The sequence below is a fragment of the Cupressus sempervirens genome, chromosome 3, assembly GCF_028749045.1.
Source record: "Cupressus sempervirens isolate cs-2001-9-10 chromosome 3, ASM2874904v1, whole genome shotgun sequence".
In the NCBI taxonomy this organism is placed as follows: Eukaryota; Viridiplantae; Streptophyta; class Pinopsida; order Cupressales; family Cupressaceae; genus Cupressus; species Cupressus sempervirens.
The window spans coordinates 297,657,846-297,676,292 of NC_143120.1; the positions used below are offsets into that span (position 1 = coordinate 297,657,846).

The 18,447-nt window shown below is 34.9% G+C and overlaps 1 protein-coding gene and 1 long non-coding RNA gene across 6 annotated transcripts; both read left to right on the forward strand.

Annotated features, from left to right (window-relative positions):
• Positions 1-1,151: 1,151 nt before the first annotated feature.
• LOC149566158 (sarcolemmal membrane-associated protein) lies at positions 1,152-5,325 on the forward strand. 4 transcript variants are annotated; one of them, XM_089819578.1, is made up of 6 exons: positions 1,152-1,240; positions 3,485-4,051; positions 4,205-4,344; positions 4,510-4,598; positions 4,692-4,820; positions 4,931-5,325. In XM_089819578.1, the coding sequence occupies exons 2-6, from the start codon at positions 3,507-3,509 to the stop codon at positions 5,036-5,038; spliced, it is 1,011 nt and encodes a 336-aa protein (XP_089675704.1). In that variant the 5' UTR covers positions 1,152-1,240; positions 3,485-3,506; the 3' UTR covers positions 5,039-5,325. The 4 variants fall into 4 exon arrangements, with proteins under 4 accessions (XP_089675704.1, XP_089675703.1, XP_089675706.1 ...); XM_089819577.1 differs by having other exon boundaries at positions 1,228-1,326; XM_089819580.1 differs by having other exon boundaries at positions 1,228-1,326; positions 4,516-4,598.
• A 5,480-nt stretch (positions 5,326-10,805) lies between these two features.
• On the forward strand, positions 10,806-18,018 carry LOC149566159 (uncharacterized). 2 transcript variants are annotated; one of them, XR_016362126.1, is made up of 6 exons: positions 10,806-10,982; positions 11,709-11,786; positions 13,344-13,436; positions 16,900-16,988; positions 17,092-17,154; positions 17,575-18,018. It is a non-coding gene; the product is annotated as an uncharacterized LOC149566159 (long non-coding RNA). The 2 variants fall into 2 exon arrangements; XR_016362127.1 differs by lacking the exon at positions 16,900-16,988.
• Positions 18,019-18,447: the final 429 nt, after the last annotated feature.

Consider the following 18,447-nt stretch of genomic DNA (forward strand, 5'->3'; position numbering starts at 1 on the left):
AAGAATGTAACTTAGGGGCAGGCACTACACAAAGGTAGTCCATTAGAAATTGTGCAGAGCACAAATATTTGGGGATTGACTTCCGTTATAGGCTCAACTGGGAGACTCACAAAAATGATATAGGGAGGGTGGAAGAGATCCCATCTACTACAAAATAGATATAGAAAGGTCGAGCTTTGAGATTGGAAGACGAAGAAAACTCTCTTTAAGTTGTTGGTCACGACAATTGTTCTTTATGAATGTGAGGTTTGGGGGGGGACATGATAAAGTGGGGGTGGAGATAGTCAAAGAGGACCCAAAAATAGTTAATCACCAACAATAAAAGTCAAGACCTTAGTGCCTTATGAAATCTTATTACCAAAATCCGGTATGTGCCAGTTGGAGGTGACAATGATAAGACATTTAATAAGATTTTCAAAAAAAATTGAAAACATGGATAACCAATGTTGTCCCGAAATTGCAATGAAAGAGGGTTTGGCTTGCAAAAAGAAGACTTGGATGAAAGAAAACATAAAATGGTTGAGCATGTCAAACATCAAGTTGCAAAATTGTCCATCTACTAATGGGGAAATAAAGAAGTTTGTCATGCGAAAATTGGAAACTCCCATGTGGTCTCATAACATGGGTCTAGAAAAGATACATTACATCAAAGTGTTCAACCCTTTTTGGGGACACACAATCACTAAAGGTAAGGTTAGGGTGTTAGTGACTCAATTGAGGACCAACTCACATCATCTCAAATGCGAGGCATGTAGAGAAAAAGGCCCAAAGAGGAGTAGGAGGAGAGAATCTACACAAAGAAGTTGCAGTTGAGATTGAATGACACTTTTTCATTAAGTGCACAACATATAAACACATTTAGACACAATATAGGGTCATCTTGGAGGTTGAAATAAGCATGTATAATTAGACGATATGATAAAAAAAACTAATAGTTTGATTACCAAGATTTATAATAAGAAATTTATTTCAAAAAGGAATATAGCATTAGTATAAAGCTACAACTCATGAAGGACTCATAAGTCCCTTAGACCAGTGGTCTTGTGGACATCATTAGAAATCTTCCCTCATTCATTTGCATATTTGTTGTGAAGCCTTGAAAAACAACTTTAACACTTCTATATAATCTAAAACCTAGCGGCTAAAAAATCAAGTGATAACCGGCGCTGTACTGGTTCATTGGGTGGATTGGTTTCCTATTTAAAGCTTTAACGGCATTTACAACATAGATTATCTTCGCGTAAGTTTTACTTCATCATTCAAGGTTTTCAGCCTTATTTTTTCGTGTGTGCGAGCAACCTCTCGGGAGGTAGTGAAAATTTACAGGTAACTATATCCAACGCAAGCTTTAAGTTTTCAGTCTCCCTGAAGAGAAATTTAGCGATTTTTTTTTTGTTTTGTTTTTGCTGTTTTCCATTGACTGGGCTGGAAAAAAGTTCTGGGCTGCTCTTGCAAAATCTAGTTTTCGAGGTCTCGCGGTTGACTCATATCCTTCTACTGCCAAACGTTGTTTTATTAGTTTTTATTGCATTGGAAAGTCTTTTTCCCTAGGGTTTGGCTACTTTTCTCTAAAGTTAGCCTGTATTGAAGTCACAGGTCACGGCAAGAGCCAGGTAATATCGAGGGGTTGCACCTGATAATTGGTTTTGCTTCATTGCTATTTTGATGTGCAATAATAAAGGATTAGGGTTTCAAGATTTGTGGCGCTCATTTGGCTGTGAGCTATTGAATGGGTACTGACGCTTTCTGAGTCCGCAGTATTTAGAAAAGAAACGTGCTTTCGTTGTAGGGCTTTGATATACTTACGTTTCGAATGTCGAGTGGTCTGGGTCCTTTATGCTGCTGCTTGTTGCTTCTTGTAATAATTTTCTTTCAATTGTCAGGGTTTTTGGTAATTTTACAGTGAAGTTTTCCCTTAATTGAAAATGCGCCCCTTACATTGTTAAGAGTTAATGGTTTAAGGTTACACTATAGTCTTTCAGTCCTTCGAACAATTTCGACTTTTATTGCGTTTGAAGTTCTTACACTCCACAAGTGCAGTCGGTTTATGTTATATAACGGGCTAACCTTGGACAAACTTAGGTTACGCATTTTATTCTACGGCCTAGTCGTTAGAACAATTCCTTTTCACATGGTCGCAGTAGTTTTTAAGTTATCCATACCATGGTGCGGGATTTGAACTTCGATCTCTCTTACTTGACTGCCAATTTAAGCTTTTATGTTATACCATGACTCTGTAGTGCCTAGCAGGGCGGTTTGGTTACACCCTCATATAGTTGTGATTATCTTCTTCGGCATAGTAAATATAGGACATTACCTGTGTGTAATTACCAAGTCCTCCTAAGATGTGGAATGGACCTTCCGGGAAATCATCTAGGATGTTTTTTTCAGCAATACTATAGTTTCCTCGGTTTTCATTGCTTGTGACTACAAGTGAATTTATTAACAATTTTGTAAGTTAAATTACTGAGTTGCTTATAGAGGTTATAGATTGTTTAATTGGGAATTGGTATGAAAATCTGTGGTAGTCCGTGTACATGTTTGAGTACAATGTCATAAAACTGTGTCTTTTGAGTTTTTATTTGTATTACTATTGTATTAAATTAATACAATATGTGATGTGTTCTAAGGTAGCAGCAAATTTATTTCGGGGAATAAGTTGTTTGTTAATCTATTAACTTTTTTTGAACTATTTGAAAATAATGGGCAAAAAGTCAGCAAAATTCTTAAAAAGTACAGAAATTTGCTGCAAAAAATAGAAAAATCTAAATACAAAACGCAGTATAATGAAAATAATTTAGCATGCCATTTTTTTTACTTTTTAAACCGTGCCAATAATTCTGAAATTTAAAACTGAATTGTTTTTGTTTTTGTTTTTGAAAGACATGTCAATAAATGATTACTGTATTTGTTTTCGTTCTTAAAAGACTTGGCCAATAAATGATTATTTAAAATTGTGGTAAATTTGATCAAAATATTATAAATGACTATTTACATATGCTAGCTACCCTATTTCCATTGCAGTGGTATCAGGCATATTATGAAATGTATAAAATAAGTCTGTTTGAAATGTCTGGCAGAGGTGAATTAATTTGCTATGCCTCTGGTCATTTATGCGAGGAATTGGTTTAACTTCATGGTATTTTGGTAATGTCAATCTCATTTTTTTCATGTCTATATTTGAAAGGATACAATATATAGATTGTTTATGGTTTGCAAAACTTGAGGTATTGTATGCATTTCTCATTGTTCATTAAATTGTCGTAATGTTAGTATTGATGTCTAGGATGATTTGGCTGGATCTTGAGAAATGTTTTCATAGCAAAATTTTAAAGTCCTAAAGGCCCTGGTCCTTGTATTGCTTAGGAGATTCATCAGGCTTCATATGTTGCTTTCTGGTTTGATATTAGATTAACAAGAAAATAAGTGAATGTGTGTCATATGTTCATATATTTGATTTGATGTATCTTTTGTATTTGTTCAGATAGCTGCTCGCCGTTTTCAGAATGGCTGGTAGAGGACGTATGCCGCCCCCCCATGGTAGATTCCTTCCAGGTCCGGGCATGATTCATGAACCTTTTGGTCCTGGAATGCATCCCCCTGGGCCTCATCCTTTGGATGCACTGCCTCCTGAGTTATTGGAGCAGAGGCTTGCAATTCAGCATGGTGAGATGCAAAGGCTTGCAGCAGAAAATCAGAGGCTAGCTGCCACTCATGTTGCTCTAAGACAGGATCTTGCTATTTCACAACAAGAGATGCAGAGAATGCATGCCCACATGGGAGCTTTTCAGAATGACAAAGAGCAGCAAATTCGGGGTTTGATGGACAAAATTGCAAAGATGGAAGCTGACCTTCAAGCTACGGAAGCCATGAAAGTTGATTTGCAACAGGCCCGTGCTGATGCACAAAGTTTGATGGCAATGAGACAAGAACTAACGGGTCAAGTGCAAGAGCTTACCCTAGAGTTGCAGAGATGCCATGCAGAAGTACAGCAGATCCCTGCTATGCATGCTGAGTTGGAAAGTTTGAGGCAAGAGTTTCAGCGAGCAAGGTATTTAATATCATGCTTATAATGTTGCATTATGAAATGGATTCTTTCATTGTGATTTCCTCGAAGTGATTTAATCACTACAACAACTGTTTTTCGTTTTCTTGCACTCAATAATTGAAATTGTGCTGTTGTTTGTTTGTCTCTGTGACAAAGGACTGCATATGATTATGAGAAGGCAGCGAATACTGAGCAGGTACAACAACTACAGTCAATGGAAAAGAATTTTATATCTATGGCAAGGGAAGTGGAAAGATTACGTGCTGAGCTGGCCAATGTTGACAAGAGAGGGAGTGGTAATATTTTTAGCATGTACATTTTATATCTTCATATTGCATCTTATAAATGAAAATGCAATTTGAACTTAATATCTTTACGTGCAGCACTTCAATCTTCATTCATCAATTTTAATATTCTGGCATGCTAACTAAATTCATGATGAATTTGTATATTGTGTTTAGCTGCAGCCTATGGCACTACTTTTAAAGATCCTGATGCTCGTGAAGCTCGTGGGCCTAGCATGTATGGGGATGCCTATGGGATTCCTCAGGTTTGTGTTTGTATTAGTCAAACATTCAATTAAGTCTTTCATTTTATATATTTAGCCTCTCATATACATGCCTGCATATGTGGTTTGATTCAGGTGGCTGGCGCACCTGGAAGTGGTGCTGCCTATGGCCCTGGGCCTACTTCGGGTAGGGGGGGATATGATATACCTGGGCCTACTTCGGGTAGGGGGGGATACGATATACCTCGTGGAGGGGGTTCACAGGTGTGGTAACATATATTAAGATATTTTAATTAGGTTCATGGGTTGTAAGGTGTTTTTTGGTTCAAATGGGTTTCAAGAATTTAATCTTCACAATTTTTTTTTGAATGCAGATGCCAGTTCCCCCTGTGAATGGCGTTCAATATGGTCCTGGCCATACTCCCCCTGGTCGGGTGGGATATGATGTACCTCGAAGTGGTGTTTCTCATGTTCGGAGATGAGCTAGGTCGGAGGCTTTGTTAATTCAGTTGTCTTTTGAACTATCTAAAACCCCATTTCTGTTGTGAAATCAAAATTTGTCATCTGATGCCTTTACTTAAGACTGGTGGAAGTTGAACTTTCTTAGAGTAGGAGCTGTTCTACTTAGAATTAAATAGTAGTGACCCTTTGAAGTAAAATGCCATGGAACATTAAGTACATTTTGCCTGATGGGCATTGTATTTGATTTTTAGAACTTTGGTGGAAGTTGGTGCCTTCCAGTGAAATAATCAGGCTGTTCTTTGAGCAATTAATTTTTATAATGTAGAATAGTAAATGTTGTGTGAAATTAAAGTGAAAACTGCTATTAGTTTGGTGTGTTATTTGATTATCACTACATTTCTGATTAAAAGGTTTTTGTTTTTTCTGGATAAGCTTCTTTGATCATCCCCTTTTTCTGTAAGGGGATAGGTAATACCGTCTATTTGCTCTTACATAGGAAGTATTAGAACATATCACAAAATAGGAGACACCATTTAGCGTTCTGAGGTTAAGTGAATTGTCATACAGATGCTAATTATCAATTCTCATCGGCATCGCAAGATGTTTGTTTCCTGTTTGTCAGAACATATTTTTTTAAATTTGTACAAAATTTATTTCTAGAGTTACACTGGATAAGACTGCCTTGTCTAGTAGTTCAGTAATAGAAGTTGCCATGTGGATGCCTGGTGCATTTTTGTATTTTATTTTCTTTTTCTTTTGTGTGATTAGGTCTGTCTGGCATGTCTTGCATTTTTGCCATTTAGTTGTATGGCTGTATGGCTTATCGTCTTCTGTATAGAGGCGTTCAGGCCAGTGTGGTACCGTTTTTATATGCATGGGTAGTTTCAAAGGCAGGATCTTGTGCTGTCATGTCATTTGCTAATTTAATGCCTTGTCTAGTAAGTCGGTAATAGATGTTGCCACTAGATGCCTGCTGCATTTCTGTATTTTTTTGTGTGATTTGGTGAGTTTGTTTGATCAATATTGATGTGCACTTTGTTTTAGGTCATTATTGTGTGCCCATGAGTAATTCTTTCAAAGGCTAGTGTAGTGCAGCTCAATGTTGTCTTACAGTTGTTGATGCTAGTGTAGCATAGCTTATTGTCTGCTGTAGAGAGGGCGTTCAGGTTAGTGTAGTACAGTTTCTATATGCATGGGTAGTTTCAAAAGCAGGATCTTGTGCTGTCATGCCATATATTATTAAATGCGTTTTTCCAAGTGTTTAACAAGTCAGGTGCAACTTTTGTGGTTTCAATAAGGTATTAATTGTTGGGCTATATATCTTGCAAGACAACTGGCACCAGTATTAGAATCTTCTTGCACGCCAATGACTTTTGAATCAGTCAAAATGGAGCTGTTATCTTATGGCTTTTTCTAAGATTGGCAGACCAAAATTGTGTGGTTAGCCTGGGGAATGTACTGTTTCTTGACTGTTGACTGTAAAGTATTGTAGAAAATACCTTTCTGAAGTTGTGACGCGTGAGTGCTTAATTAACCTTTTAATATACTTGAAAACAGAATAATGACCATTTGAATATGTATAAATTAGAAAAATAAAGCTCTATATTGTCAAAACACAAACATGTAATAATGCAGTGTACTATTATTTTTCATGTTCTGGCACTGAAACTGACATCTATGTCCAGTGTAGTTACTCAACGTTAGTGTAGTTACAGATATTTATGAAAATTGTTTTTTATCACCTTTTCTAGCTGCTTGAATAGTGTTGAATAAGTAAAAGTAACAGCTTGAGGTCTATCAAAGTACCAAACTATTGGCTGCAAGTTGCGTTTGGTCTCCACTTATTTAAACCTGAAGCTGCTGCACAGCATTTGTTAAAACATTGATAATAGCATATACAATTTATAAAATAACGACAGTTGTTGATGGAATTCTGTATAAGTTAACGTAGGTCATATGCCTTGAATTCTTTGGCCTTGAATTGTTTGGTGAGTCAAATGCTCCTTGCTTCAAATATACTCCAAACTTATAGGTCATTTGGATGCTTTTGTGATGCATTTACTTGTTAGAATTGCCTTGAACAGCACAATTACTCATCTGCATTTTATTGAAAGCGAGAAGCTCAAGCACCTAAGGCATTCTGCGTCATACAGCATCCTTACGCACAGGAGCAGCTTTAAGCTTCGAAGTATGTTCGCTATTGTGCTGTAGATGATTATGTGGTTAAAGCTTACAAGTAAAATGCACACTCAATTCTATAAGATTACAGTTGCCAATTTGAACTACTTTACTAATGTTATAGATTTTGTAGCCCATTGATTATGGTTCTCTTTGATGCTAGGCTAGAAGATATCTCCATTCATAATAATGAATATTCATTTTAACATCTTTTAGTTCCTTTGTATTGTGAAGCTCTTAAAACTCTGGAGACATTTTTTCTCATTTTAGCTGTTATTACCGTGAATTCTGAGTTATAATGAGGTTACTGAAGCTCTTGAACTTTAAATGCCATCAATGGCGAGTAAGCTTCCTCATTAATCTCTATCTGTAGTTTCTACATGCTATACAAGGTGGCAATCTTGACATTGATTTTTTTGCCAGCTATTGTATCTTTTAATGATTCTGGTTTGATATGCCTGTTTGAAAGTGCTGATCAAAGAGATGTTAATAGCAATTGATGAGTATGAAATATGGGTATTCTGTCATTCTGATAGCATCAATACAATTTGTTTAAGTTAGAACCATAATTCCTATAGTGATAGGGAAATTATTGTTTGCTGGGATTTTGGATGTGATTCAGTATCATATTATAGTATGGCATTTATCTGATGGTGTATAAATTCAATAAGGGGGCAATGGATACAGACTTTAAATTCCATGGAAGTGGCATACAGAACAGCGAGGTGTGAAATTGGTGGCAGGTTGTTGAATATGAGTAGCTTTGGATATTGCATTATCTTGATTGTGTTGCTTGCAGATTGGTATTTATAGTTACTAAAGGACCTCTTCTATACAAGATGGCTCTGAATAGAGGCCTATGGTCAATGGAGCACAAGAAAACAGGAAAGACTTATGTGATCATTGGAGCACAAGAAAGCAAAGATTCCTCTTGTTTTGCAGATGACATTTGGAGTATATAAATGTCTAAATTTAGTACTACTAGTGATTTGCAGCTAATAGAACATGAGTACACAGGTGTCAACATTGTCAATTTTGGAGGATTGAATTTATGGAGCTTTAATTGGCTCATCTGCTATAGATTCTAAGATTCTAGTACTGTAAGTTATTTACAGCTAGTGTGATAGTTCAAGTTGTGAAGCATAGTGATGCAGGTTATTTGTACCTTAAGGTTACATTTTAGTACATTTATCTTGAGGTTTATGATATGCACTAACCCTTTGATTTGATTATTGTGGCAGTCATAGTTCTCTAAGATGCAAGTGTGGTATTGCATACTTGAACTAGTTTGGTCTTGTTTATCTATATTTGTGTACCTTGATAGTCATTGAAGGCAGGTTGGTTTGTTCAAGTTGCAACTGAATTTGTTTATTTCTGATAGTAGACACAGTTTTTATGTTAAGTGCATTTATGGAGTGAATTGTAGTGTTAGCTAATTGTCAGTATTCCTTTTTTATGAATGGTCTGTGAATGTTATAGGTGGGGTCACTTTCCCTAGGTGTTCACTCAAGTGCTTTTATATGCACATGTGATTGGTTACTTTCAAACTGTCAACTTAAACCCAGGGCATCATTGTTGTAGCAATCTATTAGTACCATACTGCTATGGATGTTGGATGCCAGTAAATCATTATTGATCTTAACTTTGAAGCTTTATAATATTTATTGGTGAAGTCTAGCTCTTATTTTTGCATGTACTGTTTTATGTCTCTTTTTGGTCAAGTGTAGCTTTGTATTCTTATGTGTGTAAAATTACTATATTACAATATGGTATATTATGCTACATAACTTATTGTGTATTTGTGTACATGAGTATAAGAGTTATCATATGTAACATTGTCCTAGAGTTTGATATACATGTACACACTATATATCTACCACATCTGTGTTTTATATGGTAGTGCTATATGTTATTTATATATAGAAATGATATAAATACTATTTTATTATTATCATACCCTGTCTTACCATATGCATTGATTTTGTTATGTATTATGCACTTGAGGGTCTATATCAATATATGGAAATAATTTAGTAGTTCTAACTTCTCATTTCATCATAGTTAGTCCAAAATTATATGTTATTTGTAGTTGTCTCTAGCAGTTGAGTTCATGTAGATTTTCTCTTATTGAGATGCTGCATTTTTTTTTTCAATTTTGTATTTCACACATTATATTTTTAGTTTTTTCTTTGAGAATTTTGGTTGCTTTCGTTTGTGCAAATGCAATAGTAAAGTGAAAGGTCCTGGGGTTCTCTTTGTTAATACCATTTATAACATCAATGAATTGTTTCTATGGTCTTTTCATTGTAAGTTTTATTCATAAAGATGTGTCCTTTTTTTGACTTGTAGAAAGAAATGCACCATTCATGTATTTTATTTTTTCTTTTTCTTTTGAGCATTTGACCTTCACATTCAGCTCACAGTCCTGATCTGCTTAGTATGACAGACTGCTAAGGGAAAGGGATGACAAATAGTCATGCATGAGAGATATAATGGAAATTAAAAAAGATGATGTACTCTATATGCAAAATTTGCATCCCTTGCAAGGAATCTATTGAGTATTCTGTTTTTTTTTCCATATTTTCTTAAGTTTATTGGATTCTGACATCAGTGAATTATTTTTGTAGTCTTTCTTTTACATCTCCCCTTTTCCTTAAGTTTTACAGTAGAATTATGTTGGATGTCCAAAAAATTACATATTTTAGGAATGCAATGCACCATTCGTATTTTGAATTTTGCCTTTTCTTTTGCAAAATCTGTCTTCCATATCCAGCTTCTTTGGATTAGATCTGTCCAGTAAAGCAAACTGATAGGTAGGTAAATAGTTAGTATGTAAATAGTTAAGTGAACAAGGTGCCAAGATAGTCATGCAAAGGAGACATTAAATGGAAGAACATTGGTTGGTCATTACTTTGGAGGATTTTTATGCACAAGGTCTCAAGTTTTTTTTCCCAAAATGTCAAAATGTATGGATTGTTAAGGCTACCATACAGATTTTAGATTATGAGTTGAGAGCCCCCCTGGCTTGCTATTTTTGTTTTTGACATTTCATGGTGCAGTTAAAATATTTACAGACAAGAAACATATGAACATCTGCAGTTTCAGCCAAGCCATTGATATGTGGGCATTGTTCAACATATGGGTATTCTATTGCTGAGATGCCTGAGTAAGCTATGATTTTATATTCCACACTGCAAACGTTGTTTGCATTGAGGATGCTGCTACTTGATTGTATGAAATTTTAAATGTCCAAGGCCTATAGTGTCATCTTGTTTACAGTTTTGCTGGCTAATGGATTGTGTCAACAGTGTTCCTTTTTAGATCTTTTAGGTGTTCCATAAGTTCTAGAAACTGGTTTGGATTGGTTATCCTAAAGGATGTCTGTTTTGTTTTCAGGAAATAATGCACCATTTGTATTTTGATTTCTTCTCTTACTTTTTGCAATTTTTTTTTCCATATTCAGCTCATCCAGCGTAGACCCTCTCAGGTTAGTAAACCAACAGTAAGTTAATTGTCAACTGAACAGGATCATGCACAGTCATGCAAAGGAGTTAAACAGCAGATAGTTTTTCCGAGATGTCAAAATGTATGGATTGTTAAGGCTACAATACAGATATTAGCTTATGTTTTGAGAGCCCACCTGGCTTGCTATTTTATTTTTTGACATTTCATGGTGCAGTTAAAATGTTTACAGACAAGAAACATATGAACATCTGCAGTTTTAGCCAAGCCAACGATCTGAGGACATTGTTCAACATATGGGTATTCTATTGCTGAGATACCTGAGTAAGTTATGATTTTATATTCCACACTGCTAACGTTGTTTGCATTGAGGATGTTGCTACTTGATTGCGTGAAATTTTAAATGTCCAAGGCCTAGTGTTATCTTGTTCACAGTTTTGCTGGCTAATGGATTGTGTCAATAGTGTTCCTTTTTAGGTATGTTAGGTGTTCCATAAGTTCTAGAAGCCAGATTGGATTGGTTATCCTAAAGGATGTCTGTTTTGTTTTCAGGAAATAATGCACCATTTGTATTTTGATTTCTTACCTTATTTTTGGACTTTTTTTTCCATATTCAGCTCATCCAGCATAGACGCACTCAGGTTAGTAAACCAACAGTAAGTTAATTGTCAACCGAACAGGATCATGAATAGTCATGCAAAGGAGCTAAACGGGAGATATAAAAATGATCCAATGACATATGTTAGTCATCCTTTGCAAGAAGTTTATTCTTGAGTTCGCTAGGTTTTCAACATATTTTTCTCAAGTATTTTGGTAGTTAAGACTACTATTTAGTTGATTTTATGAGATATAAAAATGATCCAATGACATGTTAGTCATCCTTTGCAAGAAGTTTATTCTTGTTCTCTAGGTTTTCAACATATGTTTCTTAAGTATTTTGGTTGTTAAGACTACTGTTTAGTTAATCCTATGAGCTGGATCCCCTATAGCTTATGTCTTGCTAGGTAGCCTAGTCATGCAATATTTGTTGTTTGACCTTTCATGATGCAGTTGATGAAACATTCACAGACAAGGTGCAGATGAGTGTCTCCAGTCAGCCAAGGATTTCCGGATGTTGTTCGATATATGGTAAAAGTTTTTAGCTATGATACTGTCAGTTATTTCAAGTTCTGTATTGACTTTTTATAACAGAATCACTGAGTATAAGTCAGAGAAAATTTAATCAACTAAATACAAAATGGTTAATGAGTGTTTGTGTTAAACCATCTGGGTTAGATATTATGTTCCTCATTGGAAATATGAAAAAATCTTCCAAACTTTTAGTTGAAGTTTATCGAACTAGTGATAGAAAACTTGAAATGCTCTGGTTCATTTTTTAGTCTCTTAAAGTCTTATTAGAGATAGAAACATATTTTGAGGTTTAACAATTTACTTTAAGGGGCTTTTTCTATAACAATAAAGAGACTTCCTAATTGTGTTATGTTTCTGTCCATAGACGTAGGCCAGGTCATGATCCTAGTGCATATAGGTTTTTCAATTTTCTTGAATCTTTTAGATAGATGTTTTTGTCATAGTTTTATGCTTGGCCACCAAGTAACATGTAGGTATGCATATTTGAACTTAGAAGATTCCCGAGATCATTCAAACTGTGGTTTCATGACTGACTGATTCAAGTATGATTCTGACTTTTCTATGTGTGGAGTTTTGTCTTTATTTCATTAGAGTTTCATCAGCAGTTGTTGGTTTCAAGTTAATGTTTAATTTCTTCCTGGGATTTCTTGTTTTTAGTATGGGTTCTGTATACTTCACGGGATGACATTGACTGATATTTGCGTGCAGCCTCATTAAGGGGACTTTGCAAGTAGACAACTTAGTGAGGATGAGTTACCTATAGGTCGAAGGTACTCCAAATTTCCATTTGAAGAAATAGGTACATTGAAAAGTGAAAATGTGAGCTCCTAACAATCGTGGTTAAATTGCTCATTTAAAGATAGAAACAGGTGTCAGATTTGGCAATTCGATTGACTGGGTTGTCGCTGCTCTGATTCTGTTTGTGTATTAAATGACAAAATGTGGGCTCTTATAGTTCATTGTTAAAATGCTCATTTAAAGATTGAAACAGGTCTTGATTTTGGTGATTCACTTGAATGATTTGCTGCTGCAATGATATTCAAGGATCAGCCAAGTGATTCTGTTTTTGTGGTTTAAATGGCAAAATGTAGGCTGTGTTATAACCTCAGGTTGTTACATATTGGCATCTTCTCTAGAGGAGAAATCTATTCATGATTCTAAGTGAATTTATTTTCTTAATAACTGTTATATGATTCTGATGCCAATTAGACATAATTAGACTGGATGTATCCTGATTTTTCCTTAGCTAGGGTTTCATGTAAGCCTTATTCAAATATGGTAGTAAGTATTTCTGATTGCCAGCTTCCAACCATATTCTACTAGGGATTTCCTTCAAGTTAGATCCATAGATTATTTATATGTGCCCAAAGTTTTCCCTTTTTTAATCATGTCAATAAAATAGTAATAGTTTCATGAAATGCTGCAGCCATAAAAATAAATAATGTAAAAAACAACAAATTTACATAAACATTTGCAATCTTCATGAATTTCTTTTGTATTTGCTGATTTTTCAGGAGAAAAAGTTTCTTATTGCTATAATGGGATTCTTTGCAGGTTTGAGATGCCTTAGTGAAGCAGTGTTGTTGATATTATATGTGAACCAGACCAGGAAGGTGACAGTTTTATTCATTTGGCATCACAGCTTTGGTATGGATTCTAACGTGTGCCACTTTTCTCCACTGTATAAAATTTATAGATTTAATATACCCGTTTATTTTATGTAGCAGTGAATTTGTTTATTATTGCAGTTAAAAGATTTTAAAGTATATCTATAAATCAAATATAAATGTGTTAATATATTCACTTATAAAATAATATTACATCATTTCTATCTGAAGAATACCCAAATCAACAACAGTAATATACTTATTAGTATTCAACAACAAGAACTAGATCTCAGTGGAACAAACAATGTAATTTAGAGACTTAGAATAAACCCACTAGGAACTGCATCTGGAAAGGCCACTCTCACCTTAGGAAAATTTCAGCAGTCTTTGGCCCTTATAGCTATGACCCATTTTATCAGGTGATCCGTCTTGGGAAGATGTCTCCAGAAACATCCCAATGCATAGGATTAGTTGGCTGCCATCTTTTGCTGTCACCAAATTTTAGCAACTAAAAATTGACTTCTCCTGCCAGAAAATGAACGATTAGAAGGTGTTAAAAAAGTTCTGATTCTTAGCCTCCATCATCACCCATGCAAAATCACTGTTACTTGTCATAATGATTATGAGTCACTATTGACTTCTGATCGGTCTGCTCTATTGCCTTTGTAAAAGATGCTTCTATGATGTACAGCAGTACACTTTTCTTGCAGTGTTATGATTTACTGATCGTTGTTCTTCTAAAGAGACCACCAGAATGGTAATAAGAGATACACAAATTCAAATGTTAGAAATAATGTTAGCCCTTCTATGATGTACAGCAGTACACTTTTCTTGCAGTGTTATGATTTACTGATCGTTGTTCTTCTAAAGAGACCACCAGAATGGTAATAAGAGATGCACAAATTCAAATGTTAGAAATAATGTTAGCCATTGTGTATCTCAGGACTTTCAAATATCTTACAGGGAGACATCCATCAAGCTTTCTTTACTCTTTAGAAAAACAGTACAAAAGTTTTACATAATCAAGCATCTCATATCCTTTGGTATTGACATCAGCTTTGAATTATCAATATTTTAAATCTCAACATGGATTGATAATCTAATGACATATATAATGTTGGTTTTGAACTTTTTTACAGTTATATTTGACAGCAACTCACTGGTATTATTTTCAGAGTTCTATGTAATGATATCTTCTGGAGTTAAAAATATCATTTCCAAGTACCTCAGCCTGCTGGTCACCTTCCTATGCTGCCATTACATGTCATATAATTTTTTTATATAGCATTTTAAGGAGTGGTTTCAAACCATCACACATTTCAAAAAAGTGGCCTTTCATGATTATCTATATACGATTATTTCTCTTTTAAGGGATTTAAAAAAATACATTCATTATAATTCACCCTTAACTAAAGGGTCCTGATAACCTTTATTTTTCTCATCTTTTTAATTTTAAAAGGCTCTCTTAGAAATTAGCTTTTTTTCACTTTGGCTAAAAGGTCTCAGAATATAATCTTTTAATGACACAAATCTCATTAGCGTCATCTGTAGTATAAGTATTTTGCAGAAGAATTCAGTTGGCATGCCCTCATTTTCCTAAATAAAGTTCAGGCATAGTTACCAGGAAGATCTGCCCCCCTCCCCCCCATCCCCTGGATATGTAAGATCGAAACATTCCAATGCAGGGTATTCTTAGTTTGTTGTCTCCCATTGTCTCCAAAGTTTACCAACTAGAAATTGACACATCCAAAGCAAAGGACAGAAAGCGTTGAAAAATTCTGATTCTTATCCTCCATCACGACCTCTCTGCAAAATCAATTGTTACTTATCTGTTAGTAATGATAATGGTAGCCATGACAGTCTTCTGATCAATATGCTCAACTGCCTCTCTAGAAGGACTTGTCAATGTGTACGACTTAACACTTCTCTTTCAGTGTTATGATTTACGGACTGTTGTTCTTATAAAGAGATCACCAGAATGGTAATAAGAGATTCTTTTGTGACATCAATTTAGCTGTTGGAAATAATGGAATCCACCGAGTATCTCCAGCACTCTCAAATTCTCATATGGACACATCCATCAAGTCTTTGCAACCTTAGAAGACTAGTACACATATTCTCATTATTAAACATCTTATGTCCTTTGGCATATTTATCAGCATCAAACAATTAATAGTTTTGAATTTCAACATGTAATCATAATCTAATGTGAAATATGTAGTTTAATTCTCGCACACAACATTGTAAAAGCACTTTTTTTTTTTTTCTCTTCTACTGCTGGGCAAACTTCAACATCTTTAATGTCTTCTGTTCATCCTCTATGGATCTTGAGTGAGAGCTGTCCCTTGAGGATGCAATTCTCTCCACAGAAATATCTGTAGATATAATGGATCTTACAATGGAGCTGGGTTGAGCGGTTTCAAGCTTTATGGGTATCTGTTTACAAAGAAGAGATATGTTTAAAGAACATCCTCTTTTTGGAGTGATTGGAGATGGGAGAAATTATTGTAGAGTGATAGAAGGGAAACTACTTCATCTTTTTCCCCTTCTGTTCGTCCTCCTGGATCTTGAGTGAGGGCCCTCCCTCGAGGATGCAATTCTCTTCCTCAGAAAAATCTGTACATACAATGGATCTTACAATGGAGCTGGAATGAGGGGTTTGAAGCTTCATTTGTATCTGTTGATAAAGAAGAGACATGGTTTAACAACCTCCTCTGGTTTGATTAATGGAGACGGAGAAATTATTGTAGAAGGATAGAAGGGGATTGAACTATACCAATGTCCATTTTAATGCAAATTTTGGGTGAAATTATGTTACAATTCTTTATGTGGAGATAGTAATGTTGTTTATCTCAGCCTTTACCTTCTTAAGCTTTAGCCAAATCCCTGCCAGTGTTGAAAATATGAAGCATGGGGACATTGAGTTAAGAGGAGGTTATAAGATAATATGCAGAATTGCTGTTCCTGCTATGTCCATTGTGTTCTGCTCTAAAGATGCGCCCAGTATATGGAGACATCGGAAGCAATCAGAAGCCACCTGTGTGTCAAAATCTTAGTTATAGAATACTAACCTCTATATAAGGAACTATTCACTATTGTCATTGTTCATCCACCTCTCCAAATTAAAATATGAGAAAAACATGCTGCAAAATCAAATAGAAAACAAACTTCTACTAAGCACATGCAATTATGCTCTAAGAGTACAGTATTCAATTTAAAAAGGGAATGATGCTTTCAGTAGTTCCATGTTTTGTTTAATAAACCTTGTAGCATGATGACTTATAGGAGAGTCAAAATAGAATTACAACTTTAACTGCAAAGCCATCTTCTATTTTCATTACTCATTTTGAGAATAATATATTTTGATTTTTCCCACTTCTGCAATGGGTTTGAGCAATTTTCTTACATTCTTTTTATATAGTAAATATTTTATGGAATTAACATGGTGATGGGGTTTGCCCACTTAGCCATGCCAGTGGTAATAATGGATTATATGCATGCAGAATATTCATGCACACATGTTATTGTTGTTCAATCCCTTAGAGAGTTTGGGTGTTCGTTCCATCTTGATGTTAAAGATTTTTATATAAAGGTAGATATTCTTCTCTGAAATGTTTTTGCTCTGTGTTCGTATGTTTTAACATTTAATGAATTCTTAGCTTTTGAGATCTTAATGTTGCTGGGGACTCTTGTAGGACTAGCTCTATAAACTATTTTGCTGGGAGAGACTGCCTCATCTCTAGTTCTAGCACGCATAGGTAATTAATTATTTTATGCAGAGCCAAGAAATGCATTATTTTTTTGTGATATGCTTTCAGCCTGCTTAAGCCTTTTTGCATGTGTTGTAAATTTTCATATTCAGTTATATACCGTATTATTCAGCTGTACTCCCATATTTATATGTTTAAATGTACTAGATTTAATAGTAGACATAACATCATGTACATATATACCAGTGTAACCATTTTGATTCCAAGGGTCCGAGTGTTCTTTGAGACACCGTCTTTGGGGAAACAAGATCAATTCTGTGGTATTTTGGGTTGCTCTCGTTTTTTGTTAAATGCAAAATTTTTGGGGAAATCTTGTACAACGTGTTTTAGGTTTTAGGTTTTTTTATTTTTTTATTTTTTATTTTTGGTTTTATTGTTTGTGTTCTAATTATACTCATTTTTATGCAGACATTACAAAGGGAGCTATTTGACGAAGATGACAATAGTGTTGATGGTGTGCAAAGCATTGAGCTCTTAAAACTCAGATGGTATGTTTGCCGTATTGTTCATGGGCAGGATCTTATCTGTGAACAAATATTCATCTGTGTAGAGCATTATGTCAGCGAATTTTGATCGTATAGTCACTGTTCTTATGTTAACAAGATTGTTGTAGTCATGAGATCTGAGATCGTCCTTTTACGTGCCATAAAATACAGAACAAATTTTAAGCAATAAAAAGGTCGCATTTGCTTACCTTTTTTTTTAATATGCTAAAGAATATGTCATATCAAGCATCGGCAGCATGTTTGAACTAGAATATTGTTTATTTGAAGTTGGAACGAACATCCGCGGCTTATTAATTTGTAAGAGGGCTTTGGAAATGAAAGCTAGCTGGAAATTTTCCTATCACAAGCTTGTCGTAGATGGTTAAATTTTAGAATCTATTGGAAAGAATGTTTTACATATTTATATTGGTGATTGTTCGGTGGATGAGCGGTAGGTTCTAATTAGATCTCAATCAAGCCATATTGTTAATGGTAGGATCTTATCTGTGAACAAATAGTCATCTCTGTAAATAACGTTACTGGTCTTGAATAGATTCTATTCACGAGGTCTCGCATGGTTGAGGTTGTCTTTTAACATTTCAAATAACATATTTTAAGCTGTAAAAATGGAGCATTTGCATTTTTATAATATGTCGAAAGAATTTTATCAAATCAAAGCACATCAGCAGCAGCATGTTTGAACTAAAACTAAAATATTGTTTATTTAAAGTTGGTACAGCCATCATCAGCTAATCAATTTGTCGAAGTTACCTTTTATAAATATCTTAATTCAAGT